Source organism: Somniosus microcephalus, chromosome 26 (assembly GCF_052327205.1).
Source record: "Somniosus microcephalus isolate GS21.2 chromosome 26, FLI_Smic_1.0, whole genome shotgun sequence".
Taxonomy (NCBI): Eukaryota; Metazoa; Chordata; class Chondrichthyes; order Squaliformes; family Somniosidae; genus Somniosus; species Somniosus microcephalus.
Window position 1 is genome coordinate 15,852,323 of NC_141012.1, and position 26,462 is coordinate 15,878,784.

At 46.0% G+C, this 26,462-nt stretch overlaps 1 protein-coding gene across 8 annotated transcripts in view; it reads left to right on the plus strand.

The window, feature by feature from the left end:
* LOC147100324 (dixin-like) overlaps positions 1-26,462 on the plus strand; it is a 151,004-nt gene that overhangs the window by 60,889 nt on the left and 63,653 nt on the right. For all 8 annotated transcript variants that reach the window (XM_085967902.1, XM_085967897.1, XM_085967896.1 and 5 more), the window contains 4 exons: positions 2,073-2,202; positions 3,540-3,665; positions 6,003-6,261; positions 10,700-10,798. In XM_085967902.1, the coding sequence (XP_085824028.1) occupies positions 2,073-2,202; positions 3,540-3,665; positions 6,003-6,261; positions 10,700-10,798 (614 nt within the window). The remainder of the gene's footprint in view (positions 1-2,072; positions 2,203-3,539; positions 3,666-6,002; positions 6,262-10,699; positions 10,799-26,462) is intronic.

A 26,462-nucleotide genomic window follows, 5' to 3' on the forward strand; every position in this document is an offset into this window, starting at 1 on the left:
ACTCGATTGAGGAAGTTCGGTCTCTGACCAGGAACTGCCGCACTTGCGCTGAGTGCAAGCCTCGGTTCTACCGCCCAGATAGAGCCCACTTAATCAAAGCTACACGGCCCTTTGAGCGGCTCAGCTTAGATTTCAAGGGCCCCCTCCCGTCCGTCGACCGCAATGTTTACTTCCTGAACATTGTGGACGAATACTCTCATTTCCCATTCGCCTTCCCCTGCCCAGACATGACCAGCGCCACGGTCATTAAATGCCTCAACAGCCTGTTCTGCCTGTTCGGTATGCCGAGCTACATCCATACGGATAGGGGGGCGTCCTTCATGAGTGAAGAGCTACGCCAGTACATGCTGTCCAGGGGGATCGCCACGAGCTGTACCACCAGCTACAACCCCCGGGGTAACGGTCAAGTGGAGCGAGAGAACGGGACAGTATGGAAAGCAGTCACTGTAGCTCTAAGGACCAAAGGCCTCCCTATCTCCCGCTGGCAGGAAGTCCTCCCAGATGTGCTCCATTCGATACGGTCGCTATTGTGTACTGCCACTAATGCCACGCCTCACGAGCGAATGTTTGTCTTTCCCCGGAAATCCACCTCAGGCGTATCCATGCCGTCATGGCTCTCCGCCCCAGGTCCGGTATTCGTGCGAAGGCATGTGAGGGGCCACAAGGCGGACCCTCTCGTGGAGTCAGTGCACCTACTCCACGCCAACCCCCAATACGCGTATGTCCGGCACGCCGACGGAAGGGAGGACACCGTGTCCATAAAAGACGTCGCCCCAGCCGGCAACGACAACAACCACGACAACAGCAGCAACAACGACCACAGCAACTCTTACCCACCCACTACTCTTTCATCACCCCCGGAAGAACATCGACCAACGGTACCCCCACCAACTACCCCTTCAACAACCCTGGCGGCACCCCCGGCAGAGACCCAGGAGGCCACCGGGGACACCCAGCTGACACCCGCGGCACCACAACAGCCACGTCGGTCGCAGAGGACTATCAAACCCCCGAACAGACTAAATCTATAGAAGGGGTGAATGTGATGAAATATTCCATTCATCACTCATCAGTATTTCTCTGCCTGTGACTGTGGTTGGTTTCAGTTTCATTTCCATTGTATTGTACTGTGTGTAGGGCTCCGCCCATACCTGGCTCCTATGTAAGCTGGCCCAGCCTGCAGCACATCCAGTACGGCAGACCTCTGGATGGAAGATACATTTTCCTCTGTGTGTTACCTTCTAAGTCAATAAAAGCCTTGTTTTGTTTCGCTAACATCGAGTCTCGGATTTATTGAGGCACATCATGCCCCTTTAATGATTCAAATGTACATAAAAGTGCCCTTTTTAACTTTATCTAAGCCCATGTCCAATTCTCATACATACGCCTCCATTTCTGGGTGATCGGTCAAAGGAAACTGAGTCCAAACATGAACTGGCCGGCGTTCTCACTTCAATCTTCCTCCTGCTCTGTCTTCCCTGTTCTCCTTCTTATCTCTGAAAACTCCTGCCACTGGGTTATAAGGCCTCGTTGATCATAAATTACTCTCTGCCTCCCTTGGATAGGTCTGTCCACTCCAAACCTTCCCTGATTGGAGTTCCATCCGCATGACACATACCTGTTCCTGTGAGATGTGTGTTCTCCCCTTCTTGCCCAGGTGCCCTCTCAACCAAAGAACACATACTGACCACCATTTTGTGTCTTCACTAACAAAGAACACATGCTGATTTCTTACATTTTAAATCTGTCCGTTATCATCTTACAATTCGTTCGCAATTTCGATCTCCACACGGTAGCAGCGGTTTTATTACACTTTTCAGAATCTTACACCTGTCAGACTGTTAGTCAGCCTGTGAATCCTTCCACTGATTCACACTATTCTCTCCAAGGGAAGAGGGTGAAGGTACCAAGACAACAACCATTTGAATTTTTTTTTAGGAAGAATCCCACTCATTCATCAGTCATGTAATATATAGCTATGAAAATATTAAACTAAAATTATGGTAATGTTTCGGTGTTGGTGTTCCCTTAGCTTACAGTCAGAAATTCAATTTCTAATTCTTGTACCACAGCAACAGCTGCAGTCGTACGTGGTATGGGTTAACTCCCAGTTAAAGAAAAAGCCTGGATTGAATCAAGTACAAGACTTGCGACAAGATCTGCGGGATGGAGTGGTGCTGACTCAACTTGTGGAGATTGTAGGTTAGTATATGTAAGTTATACTTACAAGTGTCTGACATTAGGATTTGGTAAAGAACACATTTTAGTTCTTCCCTCTCTCCCTGATGTTCTGGTAATCTTTGGCTGTTTTTTTGAGTTGGGACTTCTAGACAGAGGAGAAGTTTTCTTCCTTTTACTGACCAGACCTTTTTTTGGTGAAGGGGGAAAGGAAGGAAATTGAGTCAGAGTCAAGAGGTTAAGGGTTAAAGGATACAGAATATTTATCTCTTTTTGTCCCACTAGTGCAAGAATATTGTGTGTGGGTAGCTTGGTGACATCATATATTAGGTATATCAGAACATCTAGTACAGGAAACTCTTTATTATCCGGCACCAACGGGACTGGCGTGGTGCCAGTTTATCAAAAAGTCCGGATTACAGAGAGGTATAGTTTAAAAGGTACGAGAGCCCCGTACACAGCAACAAATCCAGGCTTCCCTGTTGCTTAGCAACAGGTGCAGGGACCCCGGCCACAGACCAAGCGTCCCTGTTGCTTAGCAACAGGTGCAGGAACCCCAGTTACACAGCCACAGATCCAGGAACTGCCACTAATATGAAGTAAAACTTATCTGAACCTACTCCTGAATTTTGCCGGTTAACAGAGGTTTCCGGTTATTTAGGTGCCGGTTAAAAGAGAGTTTCCCGTACAATAGTATGGGAGGGAGGGAATGCAGGTTCAAAGTCCTTTGTGCAAATAAATGACTAATTTCAGGTGTGCTCCTGTCAGAAGGCACAGCGTAGAGGTCAAGTGCCCCCGCCTGGACAGTGATTAACATTGATTGAGGTCCAAGAACAAGCTGAGTGCAGGATATGCATGACTTGGGAGATCAAAGAGAGATAGGAAGAGAAACACTGTGATCGATGTATTTAAAAACCTTTAAAGAAAACGTTGACTTTGTCATGTAGATTTGGCTTGGAGGATTGTTTAATATGAAGCTAATGAGAGAGGCTAGCTTTAGGGTTAATACTTCATACAAAATGTGACTGCAGCACATATCAAGATGTGGAGATTAGACATCTATGAAATAAAATTGCCCATTACAACGATTATTTAGGGAAAATAACATAATAAACATGACGGTGACTTTTGTTACTGTGAATCAATGTCTATAGATATTTTTTAAGACAGCAGGCAGTGACTTATCTTTTGTTTGAACAGAAGGATGGAACAGCTGGTTATGTCAGAAGCTTGAAGCCTGAAACATTTTCCAATATAGTGGGAAAGCATATATCCTACTTGTTTTACCAAAATCATAAGTACCAATAATATAAGAATTTTATTATCTCTAATCCCTTGTTTTCTTTTGCTCTCTCATGAAGCTGGTGAGCAACTCAGTGCTATTTGCTTCAACCCCAGCAGCCATCAGGAAATGAAAGACAATGTGGAGAAAGTGCTGCAGTTCGTAGCCTCCAAAAAGATCCGTATGCACCAGACCTCGGCTCGAGGTGAGTCTACAACAACAACAACTTGCGCCTTTAAAGTCTGAAAATATATATGCTGAGGCAAAGATGATTATAGGAGTAGGGGCTGACTAAAAGCTTGGTTAAAGAGCCGGATTTTAAGGATGAGAGGGAGATGGAGAGTCAGAAGTTTAGGTAGGGAATTTCAAACCGTGGGGCCTAGACCGCTGAAGCCATGGTCATTCATGGTGGCGTAAAGGGAGGGGGGGAATGCACAAATGACAAGATTCAGAGGAACAGAGATTTTGGGGGGGAAAGGGTAAGTGGTTGTAGGACTGAAGGACGTTATAGATAGTGGGAGCGGCAAGGCCATGAAGGGATGAGAATTTTAAATTGGAGGCACTGGGGGAACTGGGAGCCGATGTAGGTCAGCACAGACAGGGATGGTGAGTGAGCAGGACCTGGTGCGGAATAGTATATGGGCAACAGAGTTTTTGGTGAGCTGAATTTTACAGGGGACTGGAAGGGGTCCAAGCAGTGGTCCCTTTAAGAACTGCCTGTGAGGCCGCATGTAGACCTGGTTTTCCTGGATGCAGATGGCCTGGTGCCGGCTGCGTTCAGGGCATCCCAATTTTGTACAGGGGGCCCCTTATTTACATATTGCAGGTGCGGGCCCTGGACGCCTAGTTTAATGCCCACACCACTATAGTGGGCACCACACTTCCGGCTCGTAATGAGCTGGTGCTTCCTACCTGCCATATTGGCGGTTTAGGCGCCCGTTTAGCGTCCTGAATAATGAGCGCTGCGCCATCGAACTTTTAGGCCAGCAAGTTATAGGAAAGATAGGAACAGATTTGGGAGGTGACAACAAGTTCAAGAGCTTTGGAGAGAAAAGGGAAGTTGGGGATGGGGTGTTAGTTTTGAAGGACAGAGGGGTCAGGGGTGGAGTATATGAAGAGGGAGTGATTAGGGTGGAGGACAGTACCTGAGGAGATTGAACCATTTACAATGTCGGCTAGCGTGGGGGCCAGGAAGGGAAGTTGGGTGGTCAGCAGTTTAGTTGAAATGGGGTTAAGAGAGCAGGAGGTGAGTTTCATGGACGCGATAAGCTTGTAAATAGGGGATAGCAGAGAGTGTGTTCAAATAAGGCCAGCTTGTTCAAAGTGCTTTATTTAAGCAGCATAGTAGGAAATTTGGTAGTGCTTCAACATACTTTGACATGGAGCGATAAGGATGTGGATTCATATTCACAATTGCTGAAGTGGGGGATTTTTTCATTTCAGCCTTGCACTATAAAAAGTTCAGGGAGGGAGGCAAGGGAAAGCAGGAGGGTGAGTTGACCCGACTACTCTTCCACACTTGCTGGTGGCCAGCTCAAAACTGGCATGAGCAAAGGTCTGTGATCAATTTGTGTGCCTGTACTTTCAGCTGGAAAATGATGAGTGGGCTGATGCCCCAAATATCATATAGCACTGCCTATTGGAGCTGTTTGTCAGGGCAGGGCCACTGATTTAGGGTGATTGATTAAGTCGAATTCTGTTTTCATTACATAGGGTTTGGGAGTTTCTACCAATGTTGTGGGGATCACATTTTGCGTTTCCATCCCTTTTCCATGAAAACTGCAAACCAGTGGTCTCCTTCATCAGGGTTGATATTTTATTCAGGTTGGACATTGCTGAATTGTATGAAGCTTCCTCTGACCTGTGACAGAGACTGCAGGTCCCGCATTGGACTCATCAGTCACCTGTGTACTCATTTTTAATGTGGAAGCAAGTCATCCTCGGTTCCAAGGGACTGCCTAAGAAGAAGTATATAGCTTCCTCTGACATTAGAGGTAATTGACAGCCAAATAAATAGTCACAAATATGACTTCATAGCAACGGCACATGCATAAATCTTTGGCATTATTCCAGTATTGCCATCAGTAGATCATGTTGCTGAGCCACTTGCAATTGATATACAGGAAACTTTTTTTTATCCAGCACGGACGGGACCGACGTGGTGCCGGTTCATCAAAAATTCCGGATAACCGAGCGCTATAGTAAAAGATACGGAGCTGAGAGCTCCGTATAAAGCAACAAACCCTGTTGCTTAGCAACAGGTTCAAAACAATGGCCACAAGTTGCAAGCGTCTCTGTAGCTTAGCAACAGCTGCAGCCACACCCTTGCACAGCAACACATGGAGGAAGGCAAGTAATAAAAGTTACCTGAACCTACTCCTGAATTTTGCCGGTTAACCGAGATTTCCGGTTATTTAGGTGCCGGTTAATCGAAAGTTTCCTGTAAATTTGTTATGAGAAGAGAAGAACAAGATGAGGGAGAAAGATTGAAAAAAAAATCAAGGGATTAATGGAACTAAAAGTTTTTTTCTTGATTGAACAGACATCATTGAAGGGAACCTGAAATGCACAATGAGACTGATTCTAGCTCTGGCAGCTCACTTCAAACCGTCTGGTGTTCGATCAGCCAGCCAGAGATCTGCAGTACCCCTGGGGAGCAAGTCTGCAGTCGCTTTGGACAATCACAGGCCACTTTCTGCCACTGCCATGGTGCAGAATGCGGCTGCAGCTCTTGCAGAGGTGCGGCAAGACGTTTCACGTTCTGGACGGGAGGTGTTCCGATACAAACAGGAGGTTCCAAGGTGAGAAAAGCTTTTTTGGTATTGCAGCTATTCCAACAATAACAACAACAACTTGTATTTATATAGCACCTTTAACATAGTAAAACATCCCAAGGCGCTTCACAGGAGTGTTATAAAACAGAATTTGACACCGAGCCACATAAGGAAAAATTAGGGCAGATGACCAAAAGCTTGGCCAAAGAGGTAGGTTTTAAGGAGCGTTTTAAAGGAGGTAGAGAGGTAGAGAGGTGGACAGGCTTATGGAGGGGAGTTCAGAGCTTAGGGCCAAGGCAGCTGAAGGCATGGCCACCAGTGGTTGAGCGATTTAAAATCAGGGATGCTCAAGAGCCCAGAATTAGAGGAGTGCAGATATCTCGGAGGTTTGGGGGGGGTGGGGGGCTTGTGGGGTTGGAGGAGATTAGAGATTGGGAGGGGCGAGGCCATGGAGGGATTTGAAAACAAGGATGAGAATTTATAAATCGACGCATTGCTTAACCGGGAGCCAATGTACGTCGGCGAGCACAGGGGTGTGATGGGTGAACAGGACTTGGGGCGAGTTAGGACACGACACAATGTACACTTTACTATTTCAGTTGCATTGGTATTTTTATGTGACTGTGGAATAGTCACTGTTCTGAAAAAGGACAATTGCTTTTGGTTCCTTCAGTGACAGCAACTATAATCCTAAGAATCAAACAAATAGGATTCTATACACTTGACATAAAGTTGAACTGCTGCAAAGAATAACCCACATTGTCTGCAGCCAAGGATGTTTAGTTTGCCTGGTTTGCATGTAAAACTTAAATTACTTTTCTTCATCCTTTTTTCATTTTCCTGAATAATATGTTTAAAAAAATTACAGGAACAGCTCCTCTTGTTTCAATTGCTTCAATCCACTAATAACTGCAGGTGAGTGGCTCCTTGGCTCCTCAGTGGGGCACCTAAGCGCATGAAACGCTCTGTTTGGAGTTGGCTGGTACTGGGAGATTTGCGCAGCTACACTTTTTATGCTAAGAGTCAGAGTTTAAAGGGGCGGCGCTTGTGATTGCTCCTAGAGCTCATGTACTGCACCAAGAGGACCAAGAACTGATTGCCCAACACCAGGTTCAGTGAAACAGCAAGCAAGAAAAACAGCTGCTCTCTATTATTTTAAACGTTATCAGCAAAAAACACGGCAATGACAGATAATTTGTCTTGCACACAAAGCAGACAGAACACTTTCTGCAGGTCCACACAATGTGAATGTTGTGTTACCTTCGTTATTCTCCCCAGCAATTTATATTAAGTGTGTAGAAACTCATTTCTGCATGGAATGCTTTCCTAGCTCCCAGGAATAATGTTAAATTGAGGAAGAGCTGTCCATGCAATCTAAACTTAATGAGAATAATTTAAAATATGTTCATATTTGTCCAGTAGTTCTCTGCGCAGTAACATTGCACTCCTTATCCATTCTTGTATCGCCTGTCTTTATGTATGTTTGACATCCCTTGCAATGCACCATTACACGGCTGGCAGCCTATTCCCAGATCTCAGCCTGTTCTATCTTTGCGTGGCTGCTAGGAGATGCATGAGCGTAGCCCAGATGGCTTGCCTGTTAACTTTTATATATGTGTGTTTATTATACTTTGAAAAGAAAATTTCAATCATGTGAAAAAGCAAATAACTTCCACTCTGTACTTAATTGCACAACGTAGATTGGGAACTCCCCAGTTTGGGATTTATGTGTGGCTTTTAAAAAAAAAAAAAATCAATTTATGGATCAATGTTTTTTACTGTTTAAGTGGCAAATAATATGATGTGCATCCAGTGCGACAATACAATGGCCATGCTTGCCACCTGCATTAAGCTGTGCTGTGGTCTTGTGTGTATGATATGACCAGCACATCGCACCCCAGGGTGGCGAGCCCAAATGGGGTTGGAATCCTATACACAAACTGTATGTTAGGCTTATTGGGTGACTGATTTCTATTGTAGTTAGGTGGCCACCCCAGCTTGCCCCTGAGCCGCATTCCACCCGCACAGCACCTGTTTGGAACAGGTGTTGAAGGGGTGGCCGTCTTTCAGATTTTAAAAGGTAATGTGGGCACCCCTGCCTGCTGCCAGTCCCGGGTGCCCCTCCCCGCACCGTGAAAGTGCCCAGCACACAGCGTGGACCCAGCAGCCTTTCAAAGGCCGGTGAGCCAGTAATGTGGCCCTGCTGCCCCTGGAGAGTCCCAAGAGAAATTGATATAATTTCTCTTCGGATAGAGGATCACTTCCGCAACAACTCGGACCCCCGGCGCATGTGGCAAGGCATCCAGTCCATCACTGAGTACAAGGGCAAAAACACCAGCCCCCCGGTTAGCGATGCCTCCCTTCCGGAGGAGCTTAACAACTTCTACGCTTGCTTCGACAGGGACAACAGGGAGCCGGCTACCAAAGCCTTGCCACCCCTGGAAGACCAGGTGCTCACTCTGTCGACCTCCGACGTAAGGGGTGTTCTACGCGGAGTGAACACACGAAAGGCTGCTGGACTGGATAGCATCCCTGGACGGGTACTCAAGGAATGTGCTGATCAGCTGGCTGATGTCATCACCGCCATCTTCAATCTGTCATTGGCCCAAGCAGTAGTCCCTACATGCTTCAAGACCGCTACCATTATTCCTGTGCCAAAACAAATGGCTGTGATGTGCCTGAACGACTATCGACCTGTCGCACTCACACCCATCATAATGAAGTGTTTCGAGAGACTGGTCTTAGTCCACATCAAAGCCAGTGTTCCTGCCTCTCTTGACCAACACCAGTTTGCCTATCGTGCAAACAGATCAACGGAGGATGCAATCACAACTGCTCTACACTCGGCACTGAATCACCTAGATGGTAAGGAGACCTACATCAGAATGCTGTTCATAGACTACAGCTCAGCATTCAACACTATCGTCCCCAACAAGCTGGCCACCAAACTCCAAATTCTTGGCCTGAACACTTCCCTCTGCAACTGGACCCTGGACTTCCTAACAAACAGACCCCAGTCTGTCAAATTAGGTAACCACACCTCCCCCCCACCGATCCTGAACACGGGGGCCCCACAAGGATGTGTGCTGAGCCCCCTCCTCTACTCCCTCTTCACCCACGACTGTGTGGCTGTTAATGGTTCCAACACCATCATCAAGTTTGCGGATGACACCACGGTAGTAGGCCAGATCACCAACAACGATGAGTCAGCCGACAGGGAGGAGGTCCAGCATCTCGTGAAGTGGTGCGCCGATAACAACCTGGCCCTTAACATCAAGAAAACCAAAGAAACCATTGTGGACTTCAGGAAGTCCAAAGGCGGAAGTCACACCCCCATCCACATCAATGGGGCTGTGGTGGAAAGGGTGGACAGCTTTACGTTCCTTGGAGTCCACATCACGGAAGACCTCTCCTGGTCCCTCAACACCTCCTCTCTGGTGAAGAAGGCACAGCAGCGCCTATATTTCCTAAGGAGGCTGAAGGGATGTAACCTGTCACCCCTGATCCTCTCTAACTTTTACCGCTGCACTATAGAGAGCATCCTGACAAACACTATCACAGTATGGTATGGCAGCTGTAGCTACTATGACCGGAAAGCCCTGCAGCGGGTAGTCAAAACTGCCCAACGCATTACCGGCACCCGGCTACCGACCATAGAGCACATATACCAGAAACGCTGTCTACGGAGGTCACGGTCCATCATCAAAGACCCTACCCACCCCAGCCACAGTCTGTTCGCCCTCCTGCCATCTGGGAGACGCTACAGATGCATTCGCACCCGTACGACCAGATTTAGGAACAGCTTCTTTCCCAGGGCTGTCATCTTACTGAACTCCACAAATAAACTCTAAAGCCTGCACATCTGCCAATGTACTTTATTATGGTTATGTTTATGTTAATATACTACAAGCCAAATGTATGTTGAATGTTTAAATGTCTTAATCCAAATGTACACTCTCGGGAGCCGCAAGCCTACATTTCGTTGTACTGCACTTGTGCACTAACAATGACAATAAAAGTTGATTTGATTTGATTTGATTTGATATAAATGGCTGACCTCACTGAGGCCAGTTCATTTGTTCGCAGGTCTGGGCGACACCCGCGTGGCACCAGCCGCATTCGACCCCTAAGTGTTCTACATTGAATAAGTGTATTTTAGCACCTGAGCTTTTCTTTGAATTTCAGCCGAATGGCTTACTGGAATCACTCTTCTGCAAGTAGCACGTGAAGAAGAAAATGCCGCAAAGGTGCCCTCTGCTGGCTGGTGTCACATTAATAGAAACATCAGTTGCTGAGTACTGAATGCTTTTGCAGCTGAGCATTTTGCCAGCATACCAAGAAAGTAGATTTGTAAATACTGTAATTTCTGAAGCTTGGAAACTGACAGGAACTTGCATGCGCTTTTGCTATTTAGATTTGCAGTATCCAATGAAGCATAGTGTGACCATTTTATTTCTTCTGGTAGCTTTGAGGAGGAAATCGGAAGTCCCTCCTGGAGTGTTCGGGCAATGGTACAGCAGTATGAAGGCCAACAGGTGCCTTTATCTCCTCCACTTTCTCCAAGGTAATATGGTTCCTAATTATGATCGTATCGGCTCTTATTTTTGCTCTTGCGCTCTTACACTTGTTGATGTGTCTGGTTAAATGTCTTAATCGTTCCACTGTGAAACCTACAGGAATTTCACTGTTTTCTAAAATTGGTAGGTAAAAGTTGTTTTTCTTCTCTGATTTAAAAAAAAAAATACATATTTTGAAAAGTGATTTTGAAAAGGTAGAACTTTACTTACAGTTTAAACTGACAAGACTCTAGAACATTTTCTTCTCGAGGAGACTCAAGTTGGATGATATGAAACTAGGAATAAGAAGTATATGAGGTGGCCTGCCACACCTAGGTGTCAAACTTGGCTCAGAGGGAGCGCTCTTACCGTCTGAAAATTGAAGACTGCTGGAAGGGAATGGCACGTCAGTGGGTATGTCTCCCAGCCCGCAAATTTTAACTGCCCGCCTGCCCGGCTTCTGAGTAGGCAGGATTAAAATTGCCCCTGTTGTTCGATCAGTGTCAGCAGGTTATTTGACTGGAGGGCAACTCAACTGAGCCCAGTCTTGTCTTCACTATTGAAGGTGCTTTCATTCAGATGAGATGTTAAACTGTCTGAACTTTCAAGTGGATCTAAAAGATCACATGGCATTATTTGAAGAAGAACAGGGGAGTTGTTCTCCTGATATCATGGCCAGTATTTATCCCTCAACCAACATCACTAAAGCAGATTATCCGGTCATTTATCTAATTGCTGTTTGTAGTACCTTGCTGTGCGCAAATTGGCTACTGCATTTCCTTACATTGCAACAAGTGACTAAACTTCAAAAGTACTTCATTGGTTGTAAAGTGCTTTAGGACATCCTGAGGTTATGAAAGGCGCTGAATAAATGCAAGTTATTTCTTTCTTGATGCTCACACACTTGCACACTTCCAGCAGCAGTCCCTGAAGAGGGATCAGAAGCAGGGACACTAACTGATTTTTCCCCTCCCTAACCTAGAACAGCGAGGCTAATTGTAGCACTACCGGTGATCGATTAATGCAGTACAGACTGAGGGGTGAAACTTGTCACCATCCTGGTGTGTATAGATTAGCTAATCTGTGGATAAATCCACTGAGCCATTGGTGCAACCCCGTAGCCCTTTGAACTGTTGAAACTTTTGAGGCTGAACTGCAACCTAGAATGAATGTGTAATCATCTGAGTCTAAATAAAGTCACAGTAATAACATACTACAAATTATTTTTGGCGCTACATTTACTGAAGTTTATCATTAAGTTCAGAACAGAGCCTCAAAGAAGTTACGTAAGCAGCCACTTAGAAGTTGAAAAGAGCAGTATAACACAAATATATATCCTTTAATCTTCAGGGGACAAAGGAGAGTTTGTTAAAATAACTTGAGTTCTGTTATGATCTGTTTTCCCTTTAGAGGTTGCATATTGTCTAGTTAGGTGTGGCACAGCTGTGATACAAGTTTAGAACAGAACCAGTAGTTACAATAAGGGATTGGTAGAATCGAAGATGAGAGCATAAGTTTAAATCTGCCATGATCTATCTAATAATTATGTTCCAGAGAGTTTAAAATGTAAACTCTACAAAATATTCATTAACTGTCAAAGGTTCCACTTTTTTGGGTAGTGCAGTGAGGTGTTAAGATAGGGATTTGCACGTCATTCTTTATATATGATGCATTATGATGTCAACTGTGCTAGCTGTGGGAAAGGTGTTTGAGCAAAGGTGCTTCCGACAGGGGTATTTGGAGTCAGAGTTACCAGGACTGTTTGTTTCAAAATGCCATTTACAGAGGCTTGAGAGCAGGTTGATTGCCCACATTATTGTCCAGGGACACTGGAGTTAATTTGAACTTTTATTGCCGGGCATAAAACAGGCGATAGCAAATTGGCCGCCTGACTACAATAGAAAAGCAAATTGGGCAGGGTGTAAAATGGACAGCTGATTAAAGTTAAAATTACCCGCACTATGGTAAAGCAAGATGAAAGGGTAAAAGAAACGTTTGTTTTTATTTTAAGTTTCACTATTAATAGGCCCCTCTTCCCAATTTTTAAAAAGATTTTTTTTTGTCTTGCATATATTATGGATGATTTATTTTTCCGCTACTTTTCTAAATGGTTCAACTTGGACAGTTTGTTTTTAGCAGAATTTCTTCTTTACAAGGTGCAGCAATACATGCCTGACAGCATGTGGGTTTTAAAACATCCAATCAACATTTTATTTAGAAACGTACCGTGGCCCTCCACTGGTCGGTGCTGATATGTGCAACTTAAGCAATGAAGATGGAAAAAATGAGAATAGTATCTTAGTTTTGCAGAAGAAATGTTTGGCAAGAGAAAGAAAAAATCAGATTTTTTTTCATTCCTTCAAGACATTCCAGCCCGGAAAAGATGCCAGTCAACGTTCCCCATTCAACAATTGCTTAAAAGCTTTGTGGCTCTTCGAATTTGGTCTTTTCCCCAAAACTTTTCTCTTGCTCACAGCTAGATGACCATTTCTATAAGTAGACTGTGTCCTTATGAACCAACACCTGTATTTTTATTCTCTGCCATGTATGCCTTGGCATGCTCAGGAGTAATGATAAACCCTCAGCGCTGGTAAATTGATTATTGGAGAATATGTGAGATGCCCACCATGTTTTCCCATCATCTTAAAATGGAAGCTAACACATCACAAATCCGTATACAGGCTAAAACTATTATTTTTAGCACTATTATTTTGGTGTTGTGCCTGCTTAAGAAAGAAGGACTTGCATTTAGATAGTGCCTAATGAGAACACTCACACATACAAGTAGAGTGATTGTTGTTATGTAGGAAAATGCGGTAACCAATTTGAGCACAGCAAGATTCCACAAACAGCAATAAGGTGAATAACCAGTTAATTCATAAATGTTGGTATAAGGAGATATGTTGGCCAGGATACAGGGAGAATGGCCTGATCTTTGTCGAACTGTGCACTGGGATCCTTAACACCTCCCTGAACTACTAGAACAGGCAGACACCTCAGTTTAATGTCTCGTCCAAAGTACAATGCAGCAATCCCTCAAATCTACCCTGAAATTTAAGCCTGGTTTATATGTTCGCGTCCCGCAGCCTGTCTTGAACCTATGACCTGCTAACTCAGAGGGAAGAGGGCTATTAGATGAGCCAAACTGACACAAAATGGTGGTTAAGCGCTCCCTTGGGCTGCTGGAGATGGTTCTGCGCCCGAGTAAGTCTTTGATACCAAATTAATCAAGTTACAGGTTCTTTGAAACACAATTAATTTTATATGCTAATTCTTTCCCAACCATTCAGATGGAATTTTTTAAATTCCAATTACTATTGTGTGTTAAGAACCAGTACAACTGGCAAGGTGTAAAAACTGCCAAGATGAAGCTTATTTCATGGACTATTAATACATGGTTTGCTGTGATTTGCATTTGTTGGGCCTTTCAAAGAGTCTGCTTCTTGGTTTTTTAAACAGATGGACCAGTTCATATATTATATAAGTTTGGTTATTTTACTGCATTAGAATTTTCCGATGTTCTTTTGCTTCCAGATATTATTTCATCTGTGCTTAAAAAAAACATACATTTGTCACAGATTCTGCTTCACTTTTGAAACCTAATGTTTCAGGTCTTGGTGGTAGCACTCTTGCCTCTGAGTCATGCCTTTGTTACCTTTAACATTGACTATTCCAATGCACTCCTGGCCGGCCTCCCACGTTCTACCCTCCGTAAACTTGAGGTCATCCAAAACTCTGCTGCCTGTGTCCTAACTCGCACCAAGTCACATTCATCCATCACCCCTGTGCTCGCTGACCTACATTGGCTCCTGGTTAAACAACGCCTCGATTTTAAAATTCTCATCCTTGTTTTCAAATCCCTCCATGGCCTCACCCCTCCCTATCTCTGTAATCTCCTTCAGCCCCACAACCCCGCCCCCCCAGAGATATCTTCACTCCTCTAATTCTGACCTTTTGCACATCCCCAATTTTAATCGCTCCACCATTGATGGCCGTGCCTTCAGCTGCCTAGGCCCTAAGCTCTGGAATTCCCTCCTTAAACCTTTCCATCTGTTTACCTCTCTTTCCTCCTTTAAGATGCTCCTTAAAACCTACCTTTTTGACCAAGCTTTTGGTCTCTTTATGTGGCTCGGTGTCAAATTGTTTTCTAACTCCTGTGAAGCGCCTTGGGACGTTTTACTATGTTAAAGACGCTATATAAATACAAGTTGTAGTTGTTGTTGTCCATTCAAGTCCCACTCCAGAGACTTGAGCACAAAATCTAGGCTGACACTCCAGTGCAGTACTAAGGGAGTGCTGCACTGTTGGTGGTGCCATCTTTTGGATGAGGCGTTAAACCGAGGCCTCGTCTGCCCTCTTGGGTTGAAGGGATAATTACCAGTCCAAGCCCCTTTAGGGCTACCCCAGATCAGGCGTATTCCTCAGACATTCACTTTCAACTAAAGTTTGAGGTAGCCGAATCCTAAAGACACTTAATTGGGTCTAAAGGTCTGGACCATCTCTCCCTAAAGGAAAGGAACAACCTGAAAATGTTATCGTCCTCCAGATAGCACTTTTAATAAGTTTAGCTAGACTAACGTTCTGGATATTATGAGGGTCTGGGAAAACTCCCCCAAAATTCTGCAACTCCTCACCAAAGAGTGTACAGAGATTGAGTTCGCGAGTTTGATACAGAAGTCTTATGTGAGACAATTCTAAAAATATATAGATTTATTAAAGAACCGACATGTAATTTACAGTTGGTGAGTCAGTTCCAAAAAGAGTAAACTTACAATCCTATTATCAGAGAACCTTACTTTCAAATCTTAACTTCGCTCCAGTTTTACAGTTCTTAAAGTTTTCTACAGGATATCCACCAAAATCAAATACCTTTGATCCTCGAGGTACAAAGAGTTGGAGACTTGCAGAGCCGCCTCTGAAGCCGAGAATCGCTTTGCCCCTTTAAAGCGAGTCTACTATCCCATTTGAGAGTTCAATATTTATACCCTTTTCCAGTGGTATTTCCTTTAAGGTTTTCTGCTGATGTAAGCTAATTATCTCTAGTCATTTTTCTGCTGACCCCTGCAATTCTTACAGTCCCCTCAGCTGGTAGCATTACAGAATTATGTCTCTTCTCTTGGTGTTCTAAGTTTACCATAAAAAACGGTGTAACGGCAGGTGCGTTTTACTTGATGTCATTTTTACGAAGGCAGATGTTTGTGCTTCTTTACGAGGTGTAAATTAGAACACCTTGTCCAGGGTGAACCATTGTCTTGTTCCCAAAGGTTCAGCCTACTGGAGCCTTTAACCTTCTGTCTCAATATGGTTATTGATTCAGTGTCAACAACTTATCTTATCTCAATAGCCAGAATGCTTTCACAGCTTTTTCATCGTTAGGTTTCTAGATTTCCAGACCCAGTTTGTCATGTTTTAATAAGGCCAGAATTCTTTCATAGAATGGTGTCTTTTTCTGAATAGTTATATGGCTTATTCCTTCACAGGGTGGACATAAAAGATCCCATGGCACCATTCGAAAAAGAGCAGGGAAGTTCTCCCCAGTGTCTGGGCCAATAGTTATCTCTCAACCAACACCTAATCTGGTCATTATCAGATTGCTGTTTGTGGGAGCTTGTGCGCAAATTAGCTGCCGTGTTTCCTACATTACAACAGTGAGTACAATTCAAAAGTACTTCATTGGCTATAGCGTGGTTTTGGACGTCCTGAGGTCCTGAAAGGCGCTATATAAATGCAAGTCTTTCTTTATAAAAGAATCACTCTTGCAATTTACAAGATCATGTCTTGGTGTATTATTCTTGCAATAAACTACAAGTTGTATACAATCCTGTATCTAATCCCATCTGCTATCTACCCACAATTACTGAGCAATCCGGTTAGAATTTTAAAATCTTCCTGGGTACTAAGGGTCCTTGGATGGGTGAGATGTGTAGAGAAGAGGTTTTAAACAAAGACTTAGGGGGGGCGATTTTCTGACATCAGAGGAGGCGGGTTTGGAGGCGGGAAAGGCGGGAAAATCAGAATCAGAGGGCGGGTTCGGAACCCGCCTCAGCGGGACTTTTTCGGTGCCGGTTTTGGAGGTCAGGAAACGGCCCCACCTCCAGCTGGCCATAGCACTAGTTAACATCATTAAATGCTTGCTAAGGGCCTTTCTAAGCCTATTTTGAGAGGCCCTTGTGATTTTTCGAGCATTTCGGCGTGTTCCACGACCCTCCTAAACCACGCCAGGTAAACCTGCCGGGTTGACTCATGGGTGGTCTCTCAGCTGCAGGTCCAACAATATTTTATCAAAGATTACTTGCAGGTGCCAGAACTTAGCGTTAAAAGGTCTTTGAGCACTTTTAGAAGGCCTTCCGAAGTCGGAGGTGCTGCAGCTTGAATCTATCAACTGTGGGACCTCCTTGGAAGACCCTCTCCCCACTTGCAATGAGCGCTTCCCCACCGGAGGCATCTGCAAGCAGCACGGGAACCATTCGTTTTCTTTCTCCATGGACCTCAGATGAGGATGAGGAGCATCCACGGCAGCATCAGAACCAGGCAGCTCAGGAGCAACAGCAGCAGGAGCCCCAACCTGCTGCTCAGGCAGCTCAGGAGCAACATCAGCAGGAGCCCCAACCTCCTGCTCAGGCAGCTCAGGAGCAACAGCAGCAGGAGCCCCAACCTTCTGCTCAGCCACCTGATGCTGCACAGGGCAGAAGGCACCAGTGCATCGAGGCACCTTGCCACAGGAGATACCCCCGACAGAGGGTTTGCAGACAAAGGATGCGCTACCTCAACATGAGTGAGCAGCAGTGCCAAAGGAGACTGAGACTTTCGCGAGAGGTTGTCCAAGAGATCTGCGGCCTGCTGCAGCAAGACCTGGTGCCCAGAGGAACGGGTGGACACCCCTTACCAGTGGCTGTCAAAGTCACCACCGCACTCAACTTCTTTGCCTCAGGCTCCTTCCAGGGATCATCAGCAGACATCAGCGGCATCTCCCAGTTGGCCGCCCAGAGTTGCATCACGCAGTTTACTGATGCCCTTTTTGCTAAGGCCCACAATTACATCCAGTTCTCAAGGGATCAAGCAAGTATAACCGCCCATTCGATTGGCTTTGCAAATATTGCAGGCATGCCAATGGTGCAGGGCATCATAGACTGCACACATATGGTCCTTAGGGCACCCCATCACCACCCAGCTATCTTTGTCAACCAAAAGGGCTTCCACTCCCTCAACGTACAGCTGGTGTGTAACCGCAAGAAGAAGTTCTTGCATGTTTGCGCCAAGTTCTGTAGTAGTTGCCATGACTCTTTCATCCTGCGGCACTCTAGTGTTCCTCCGCTTTTCAATCTGCCAAACCAACTTAACGGATGGCTCCTTGGTGACGAAGGCTACCCCTGAAGAAGTGGCTAATGACGCCGATCAGGAGGCCAGCTAATGAGGCTGAAGAGCGCTACAACACCAGCCACACTTCGACCAGGTCCATCGAGCAAACCATTGGGTTGTTGAAGATGCGCTTCCGTTGCCTTGACCGATCAGCTGGAGCCCTGCAGTATACATCATACAGGGTCTCCAGAATGGTCATGGTCTGCTGTGCACTGCACAACATCGCACAGCGTCGTGGCTTGCAGCTTCCTGAGGAGCAAGTGTCTCAGTTCCAGCCCTCCTCAGATAAGGAGGAGGATCTGGAGGAGGAGGAGGAGGATCTGGAGGAGATGGGGGAGGAGGAGGAGCAGGAGGAGGTCAGAGCGCCGGTGTATTGACCAGCAGCAGCAGCAGCAGCACGCGAGCACATGGCTGCCCAGGATGCAAGGGATGAACTTATCATGGCCAGATTTGCATAGGTTGCCCAAGTTGGCACATGCCCTTGGCTCCATCCTAAGACATCATTGACAATGGACATGACACTCTGACCTCCTTTCACTCAGGCCACCAACCTGACAACGCAAGTGTGGCGGTGCCCGCAATGTGGAGCTGCCTAAGGCGAAAGAACAGATGCCATAACGCCAACACTTTGGCATCAAATCATTTTAATGCTTTCCAACAGGGATGGCATTTCATCAATACACAGAAACATTCTCCCAATCTGCACACAGATCTGGAGGTTATATCCCTTGCCAGCTGTACCCACACAACCTTGGTTTCTTTGGGAGGCCTCTTCCTCCCAGGTGAGTGGAAGAGCACCTCCCTGCTAGCTGTCACCCCCTCAAACAACATTTGCAGCGCCTCATCCGAGAGCCTCGGGGAGGCCCTTGCCTTGGAATTGGACATACTGGTTTCTCAGAATATGTTGCAGGTGGTGCAGCATAGGCAGAAATAGGCTGTGGAATGAGCCAAGGCAGCAAGAAGTCATAAAATCAGACTGGAAAAGTGATGTCAGCAGAGGCGAGTTTCAGTCCCAAAACACTAATTGACTAAGGGCATCCCGCACCTCTGAAATCAAGTGGCCAATCATGGGAAAATTGCTAATTTTTGAAAGCTATCAGTGGAGGCGGATTTTAAACCCACCCAAACTGAAACTCGCCTCCAGTGAGAAAATCGCCCCCTTGGTGCCATGTCGTATTATACTGGGGTACAATGGAAATAATACGAAACCAATTATGTATGAAACTCAGACTGAAACAGCTCCAGCACAGTTGCTAATATTTAATAATAAAAAGTAATTCAAAATCATTCCATATTATGGTAATCTGGGGCATACGTCCCCCAGGATTCTGCTTAATTGAAGACCGCTATGATGCAGTTCCATGCTATTTTAAAGATCTGGAAATAGGACAATTTCTGCAAAACGAGGACTTGGCAATTATATGTTCGAATCTTTTAAAAATCTAATATCCTTTATCCATCTCCTTTAACCCTAAGCTATCCTGTTAATATAAATATTAAGTATAACCCTAAAAAAATTGTATTAGCTTTCACCTTTAATTGATTTCAGCGCATCCTTTGTGCAATGATAGACATTGGAATCTTTTAGCATCCATAGCTCTGTCGGAATTATTTTCTGCCAATTTCCAATGATCATTGTTTTACAATAGACTGGAGAAACATAGAGAAATCAGAACATTTGACAATATTCTTAGAATAGAGTTAAACATTTTGGAATTTTGTTACTCAATTTAATTCTTCTTCTTCGGCAGTCCCTCGGAACCGAGGATGACTTGCTTCCACACTAAAAATGAGTTCTCAGGAGACTGATGAGTCCAATGCGGGACCTACAGTCTCTGTCACAGGTGGGGCAGTCGGTGGTTGAAGGGGCGGGTGGGTGGGGTGCTTGGGTTGACGTGTGCTCCTTGCGCTGCCTGCGCTTGGCTTCCGCTTGCTCCCGGCGAAGAGACTCGAGGTTTTCGGCGCCTTCCCAGATGCTTCTTCTCCACTTTGTGTGGTCTTGGGCCAGAGATTCCCAGGTGTCAGTGGAGATGTTGCACTTTTTCAAGGAGGCTTTGAGGGTGTCCTTGAAGCGTTTCCTCTGCCCACCTGGGGCTCTCCTGCTGTGTTGAAGCTCTGAGTAGAGCGCTTGTTTTGGGAGTCTTGGATCGGGCATGGGGACGATGTGGCCCATCCATCGAGCTTGGTCAAAGCTTCGATGCTGGGGATGTTGGCCTGAGTGAGAACACTGACGTTGGTGCGCCTATCCTGCCAATGGATTTGCAGGATCTTGTGGAGGCAGCATTGGTGGTACCTCTCCAGTGCTTTGAGGTGCCTGCTGTACATGGTCCATGTCTCTGAAGCATACAGGAGGGCGGGTATCGCTACTGCTCTGTAGACCATGAGCTTAGTGCTGGGTTTGAGGTCCTGGTCTTCAAACACTCTCTTCCTCAGGCGACCGAAGGCTGCACTGGCACACTGAAGGCGGAGTTGGACTTCGACATCAACGTCTGCCCTTGTTGACAGTAGGCTCCCGAGGTATGGAAAGTGGTCCACGTTGTCCAAGGCCTCGTCATGGATTTTGATAATCGGGGAGCAGTACTGTGTGGCGGGGGCAGGTTGGTAGAGGACCTTTGTCTTACGGATGTTTGGTGTAAGGCCCATGCTCTCGTGCGCTTCGGTGAAGGTGTTGACGATGGTTTGGAGTTCGGCCTCAGAGTGTGCGCAGACGCAAGCGTCGTCTGCATACTGTAATTCGATGACAGCGGATGGGACGACCTTGGATCTGGACTGGAGGCGACGGAGGTTGAACAGTTTTCCGTTTGTTCTGTAGATTAGCTCCACTCCAGCGGGGAGCTTACTGAGGGTGAGATGGAGCATTGCAGCCAGGAAGATCGAGAAGAGCGTTGGTGCAACGACACAGCCTTGCTTGACCCCGGTCCGTACGTGAATTGGGTCTGTGGTGGATCCATTGGTCAGGATCACGGCTTGCATGTCATCGTGAAGCAGGCGGAGAATGGTGACAAACTTTTGAGGGCCGCCGAATTTGAGGAGGACACTCCATAATCCCTCACGATTGACGGTGTTGAAGGCCTTTGTGAGGTCAAAGAAGGCCATGTACCGCAGTTGGTGCTGTTCCCTGCATTTCTCTTGTAGTTGACACGCGGTGTAGATCATGTCCATTGTGCCCCTTAGTGGGCGGAATCCGCATTGCGACTCTGGGAGGAGCTCCTCAGCCACTGGGAGAAGGCGATTGAGGAGAATTCTTGCGATGGCTTTCCCTGTGGCAGACAGCAGGGAGACTCCTCTGTAATTACCGCAATTTGACTTGTCACCTTTCTTGAAGATGGTCACGATTACGGCGTCTCTGAGATCCCCTGGCATGCTCTCCTCCTTCCAAATAAGAGAAATGAGTTCATGTATTCGCGCCAATAGTGCTTCTCCGCCATGTTTTAGCACCTCGGCGGGGATTCCATCTGCTCCTGAGGCCTTGTTGTTCTTCAGTTGTCGGATGGCCTTTTCAACCTCATGCCGGGCTGGGGTTGTGCTGAGGTGGTGGCGGGTAGCATGCTACGGGATGGAGTTGAGGACACTCGCATCAAAGACAGAGTCTCAGTTAAGGAGGTCTTCGAAGAGCTCCTTCCAGCGGGCACTGACTGCCTCTCTGTCCTTGATGAGTACCTCTCCGTTCTTGGCCCGCAGTGGGGTAGGGCCTTGGGTGCTTGGGCCGCAGGTGGTCTTGACTGCGCTAAAGAATCCACGCACGCCGTGGTTGTCGGCTAGCTGCTGGATCTCCTGTGCTTTCTCCACCCACCATCTGTTCTTTAGGTCGCGGGTTTTTTGTTGGACCTCGGCCTTCAGGCGTCTGTAGAGCTGCTTTCTTGCTCTCGAGTTGTGTTGCTGTTTCCAGATCAGGAATGCCTTGCGCATGCGGCTTATTAGCTCCTGGATCTCCTAGTTGTTCTCGTCGAACCAGTCTTGGTGTTTCCTGGTTGAGTGACCGAGCGTCTCTTCACAGGTGCTGATTATGGAGGCCTTGAGTGCAGACCAGGCACTGTGGACACTCTGCGCTGGATTTTCATTCAGGAGTCGGGTTGGAGGCGGGACCTCGCTCCTGGGCCGCGACCTCGCTCCTGGGTCCCGACCTCCTTATAGTGTGCCTCCTTCTGGTTATATTACAGAAACATTACTCAACAAACTACTTCTGTCCTGTAGTTCTAGTAGTTCCAGAATCTTTACAGGCCAGAGGCCTCAGGTTCGATCCCTGATCTCTGATGAGTTAGCTACTCTCAGTCTGGACAGCAGTTGGGGACTACAGTTGGCCTCAGCATGCTTGGACCAAGGATGGAAAATTTCAGTTAGGGTTCCTGCTCCTACATATTATCCAATGTTCCGTAATGGAAAATGTGTATATGTGGACATCAGTCAGGAGATGACTGGGACTGACCAACACCCTGCATAGTAAAATAGCGCACTGACACTGAGGGCCGGAATTTTCCCCTGAAAACCAGGTGGGTTTGGAGCGTGGAGGCAGTTACATTGTTAAAAACGCGATTCCCGACCTGATCCCGCCTCCAACCCGTCCACTTCTGGTTTTGCCAGAGGTGGGGCAGGCAACTAACCCGCTGCTAGGGGGCGTTACCTCCATTTAAATATTGTAATGAGGCTGGAAGCCTCTTTTCCCCCGTCCATTTTGCGTTTAACTGCCTGCGGACGGGTTTCACACAATTCGTGAAGCCTGGCAGTTAAACAGAGGCGGGGACTGCTGCAACCAGGAGGTCAAGTGGCTTTATACCTACCTCCTGGATCTAGGGACCCGACCATACTCACCCCCCGCAGTTGGAGACCCCTCCCACGAGGCCTCCAATTCCGGCCTAATTGTTTAGGCTCATACAAGAAGAATGGCCACTTGCATTGAAGGGCTGCTGATCCCATTGGAACTGTATCCCAGCAAGTCAGAAGAGGTGAGAACATTGTGTGTGTTGTGGGGAGAGGTGATGGATGGGGGTGGAGGCGTGGGTGTAAATTACTCCAAGGGGTTAATAACACTGGCTCAATATTTGATTGATTATAAAGAAACATGTGGCTGTCTCTTTAGGAATTTTACTGCAACATTACTCCGTGTAAGCGTGCACTCCAAACTGATAATTAATATCTTCCTTATGGGCAAGACTTCTTTGAAAGTTTGCTTTTTTATTTTTGCAATTTTGGAGCTGAGATTAAATTCTGCAGCTGTGAGGTTTGTTTGCAAATAATACTGATGTCTAATCTAGTTAGCTTGTCTAAGTTTGTCATGAGGAGGAACTAGGGTTGAAGAGAGGAAATTACTGCTATTTATAAACACTTGGGGGTAGAATTTCTGCTTTGGGCACAATCGGTGATTCAGGCGCGAATTGCGGCCAAAATTGCGCCCCTTTTGAAAAGTGTTTTTTCCCACATTTTTCCGCTCAAACTCATTTGCATGTCGCCAAACGCAAAATCTGCCATGAACCAGTGCAATTGGGCAGTGTTTTAAAATGCGTTTAAAAAAAAAAAAAAAAAATTTGCTTTAAAAAATATTCCTTGATATATTTAAGAGTGATAACTTGGTAAAGTTTGAAATACAGCTGAAAATGGGTTTATAACAAAAAATATTAATTTTAAATCAGTGTCACTTCACCACCTGTGAGTAACCTGATTTTAAATTGCTGAAAATGGCTTTTAAAAAATGTACAAAACTATGTTCTGGTTAGATTGGGGTACAGTAGCCAGTTCCTTAGTAAATTAATTTTTTAAAATTCAAAACCTTTCAAAACGTACGTATGGGACTGACTGGATTGCTCTACAGAGAGCCGGCGTGGACTCGACAGGCCGAATGGCCTCCTTCTGTGCTGATTATGACTCTATGGGGGAAAAATTCGGTTGGTTTGCGCCTCCCGTTAGCACCTTAAGAGGGTGCTAATGGGGCGCAAAACAACTAGCGCCCGGGCGTGGCGATGTTTGCGCCGCTCGTGAACTTGACCAGACATTTTGCGGCGGCGCTAAACACTACCACCACGATCTCCTGTGCCCGCAGATCATGACGTCCCGGTAGCGCCCCGGACTGGATATTGAGTGGCGTCCCCTGCCTTACCGCCTGCCGCTAGCAACGACAGGTTGAGGAGTGCGTTTTGCAGTCGGGAAAGGACTGGGGGAGCGTTATTTAAAGGCGACCGCTTCCTTCCTTTTTTTGTCGGCGAAATTTTTGCATCACGCATTCTGAGTGAGAGAGAGAGACTTCTGGAGATATTCAACGCTGTGTTGAGTTTTGGGTACTGAGCAGCACTTTGCAGGTTCATTTTGATTTGATCTTCCTTGCATCGATTTAGAAGAGACTATGGGGGCTTCACTCTGAGCTCTTTCCCTGGGCCTCTCCACTGTTCTTTCCAGCAGATTTGATGTACAGGTCTCTCCAGGCCGAGATTCAAGGCTGCAATGAGCAAGGTGTGGATGGAGAGCAAGATCGACCCTCCCCTTTAAGAACTGGCCGGCGCCAGTGTGTCTGTGTTCCATTGCTGACTGACATCACATGAGCTTCGCCAGCGCTCTGAGGTAGCGCCTCGCTCCTCGGCGTTAGTGCCTTGAGAGGTGTGTAGCGCCTGATTTGGTGCTCCAATTACCTCCAAGGGCGATAGAAGCCAAGTTTGCAGTCGGAGGCAATAATTAGCGGCAGACGATAAACTTCGTGCCCCGCCGATAATTGCGCCCCAAACGGGGCGATACCGAATTTCTCCCCCTATGACTCTATGATTAGTGTTCTTTTCCCCAAAAATCCAGCTTAATTTTTGGAGCCTCCTCAAAGGCCCACAAACGAGTGCAATTAGTGGAAACTTCCAATGGTGATTAATTCACCCTGGGGGCGTGGCCAGTTTTGTGGAGGGGGTTCTGCTTCTAGCGCGATGTTTTCAAAACTAGCGCAAAAGATCGCGGAAACTTGAATTGCGCTGAACACAATTTGCGCTTAAAATTCCGTGATCTTTTGTGCCAGTTACATCGCTGTCGGGTAAATTGCACCGAAAAAACCAGCGCAATTGAACGGAAACCCCAGGTCATGGAATTTGACATTTGCTACAATTCCTTTTTGGAAAATGATTTTAACAGGAGCTTGTGGTTGCAGTTCTCTATTGGCTAGAAATTCCTTCATGCGTTAGGTTTATCCCATGGGAAAAATCAGGTACTCTTAATGACTCTACGTATGGGTAACATATGGAGGAATCTCTAGTCCTATATTTTTAATAAGGGAAATCCCTTACTCTTACATTTCCTAACTAGTATTTTGAGGAAGGAACAATGGTCGCTGCATTCTTAAATAAGTACACAATTGGGAACTATTGATTTTTTAGGGCTTTCTAGTCAGGCACAGACACGATGGGCCGAATGGCCTCCTTCTGTGCTGTAAATTTCTATGATTCTAGGGTACTAGGTATTGGCCTTGGTTCTGAAGTAGCACTCTCACCTCTAAATCAGAAGGTTGTGGATTCAAGCCCCACTTCAGAGACTTGAGCACATTACCTGGGCTGATGCTTCAATACTGAGGGAGTGCTGTAGTTTTAGAGGTGCTGTCATTCAGATGAGATGTTCAGCTGAGGCCCTGTCTGTCCTTTTAGTTGGATGTAAAAGATCCCACGGCACTATTTGAAGAAGAACAAGGGAGTTCTGATATCATGGCCGTATTTATCCATCAACCAGCATCACTGAGGCAGATTATCTGGTTATTTATCTCATTGTTGTTTGTGGGATCTTGTGTGCAAATTGGCTACTGTGTTTTCCAACATTGCAGCAGTGACTACGCTTAAAAAGTAAATGATTGGCTATGAAGTGATTAGGGACATCCTAAGGTTGTGAAAGACACTCTATAAATGTAAGTTCTTTCTTTATTCTTAGCATTGCCTAGACCTAAACCATAATTAAATGCTTTTGGAAATGTCTATACTGTACTATGTTTTATTGATGTGGTTAAAAATAAAATGGTGCTGTGGGCCCTAAGTCAGTTAAAGAAATATATTTCTTGTATATAATTTTGTGTTTGAGCACATGTTGATTTTACTGTTTTTTAAACAATAGGGTGGGAGTTTTGCTGAAACAGGATTGTGCAGATATTATTGATTTTGTTTTTGCATTCAGCTCCACAGCTGGGTAGCAGACCCAGGCCGTCTGTCTTGACTGTGACGTCTCATAGTTACTCCAGCCTCAATCAGTGCCAAGCAAAACTGACTGCATATGTGGCATCGAGCGGATAGGGTTGTTATTGGAAATGGCTTCTGCTGTGCTATGCAATTTTAAATTTGTTGGATATAATTTTATCGGTATTGAATA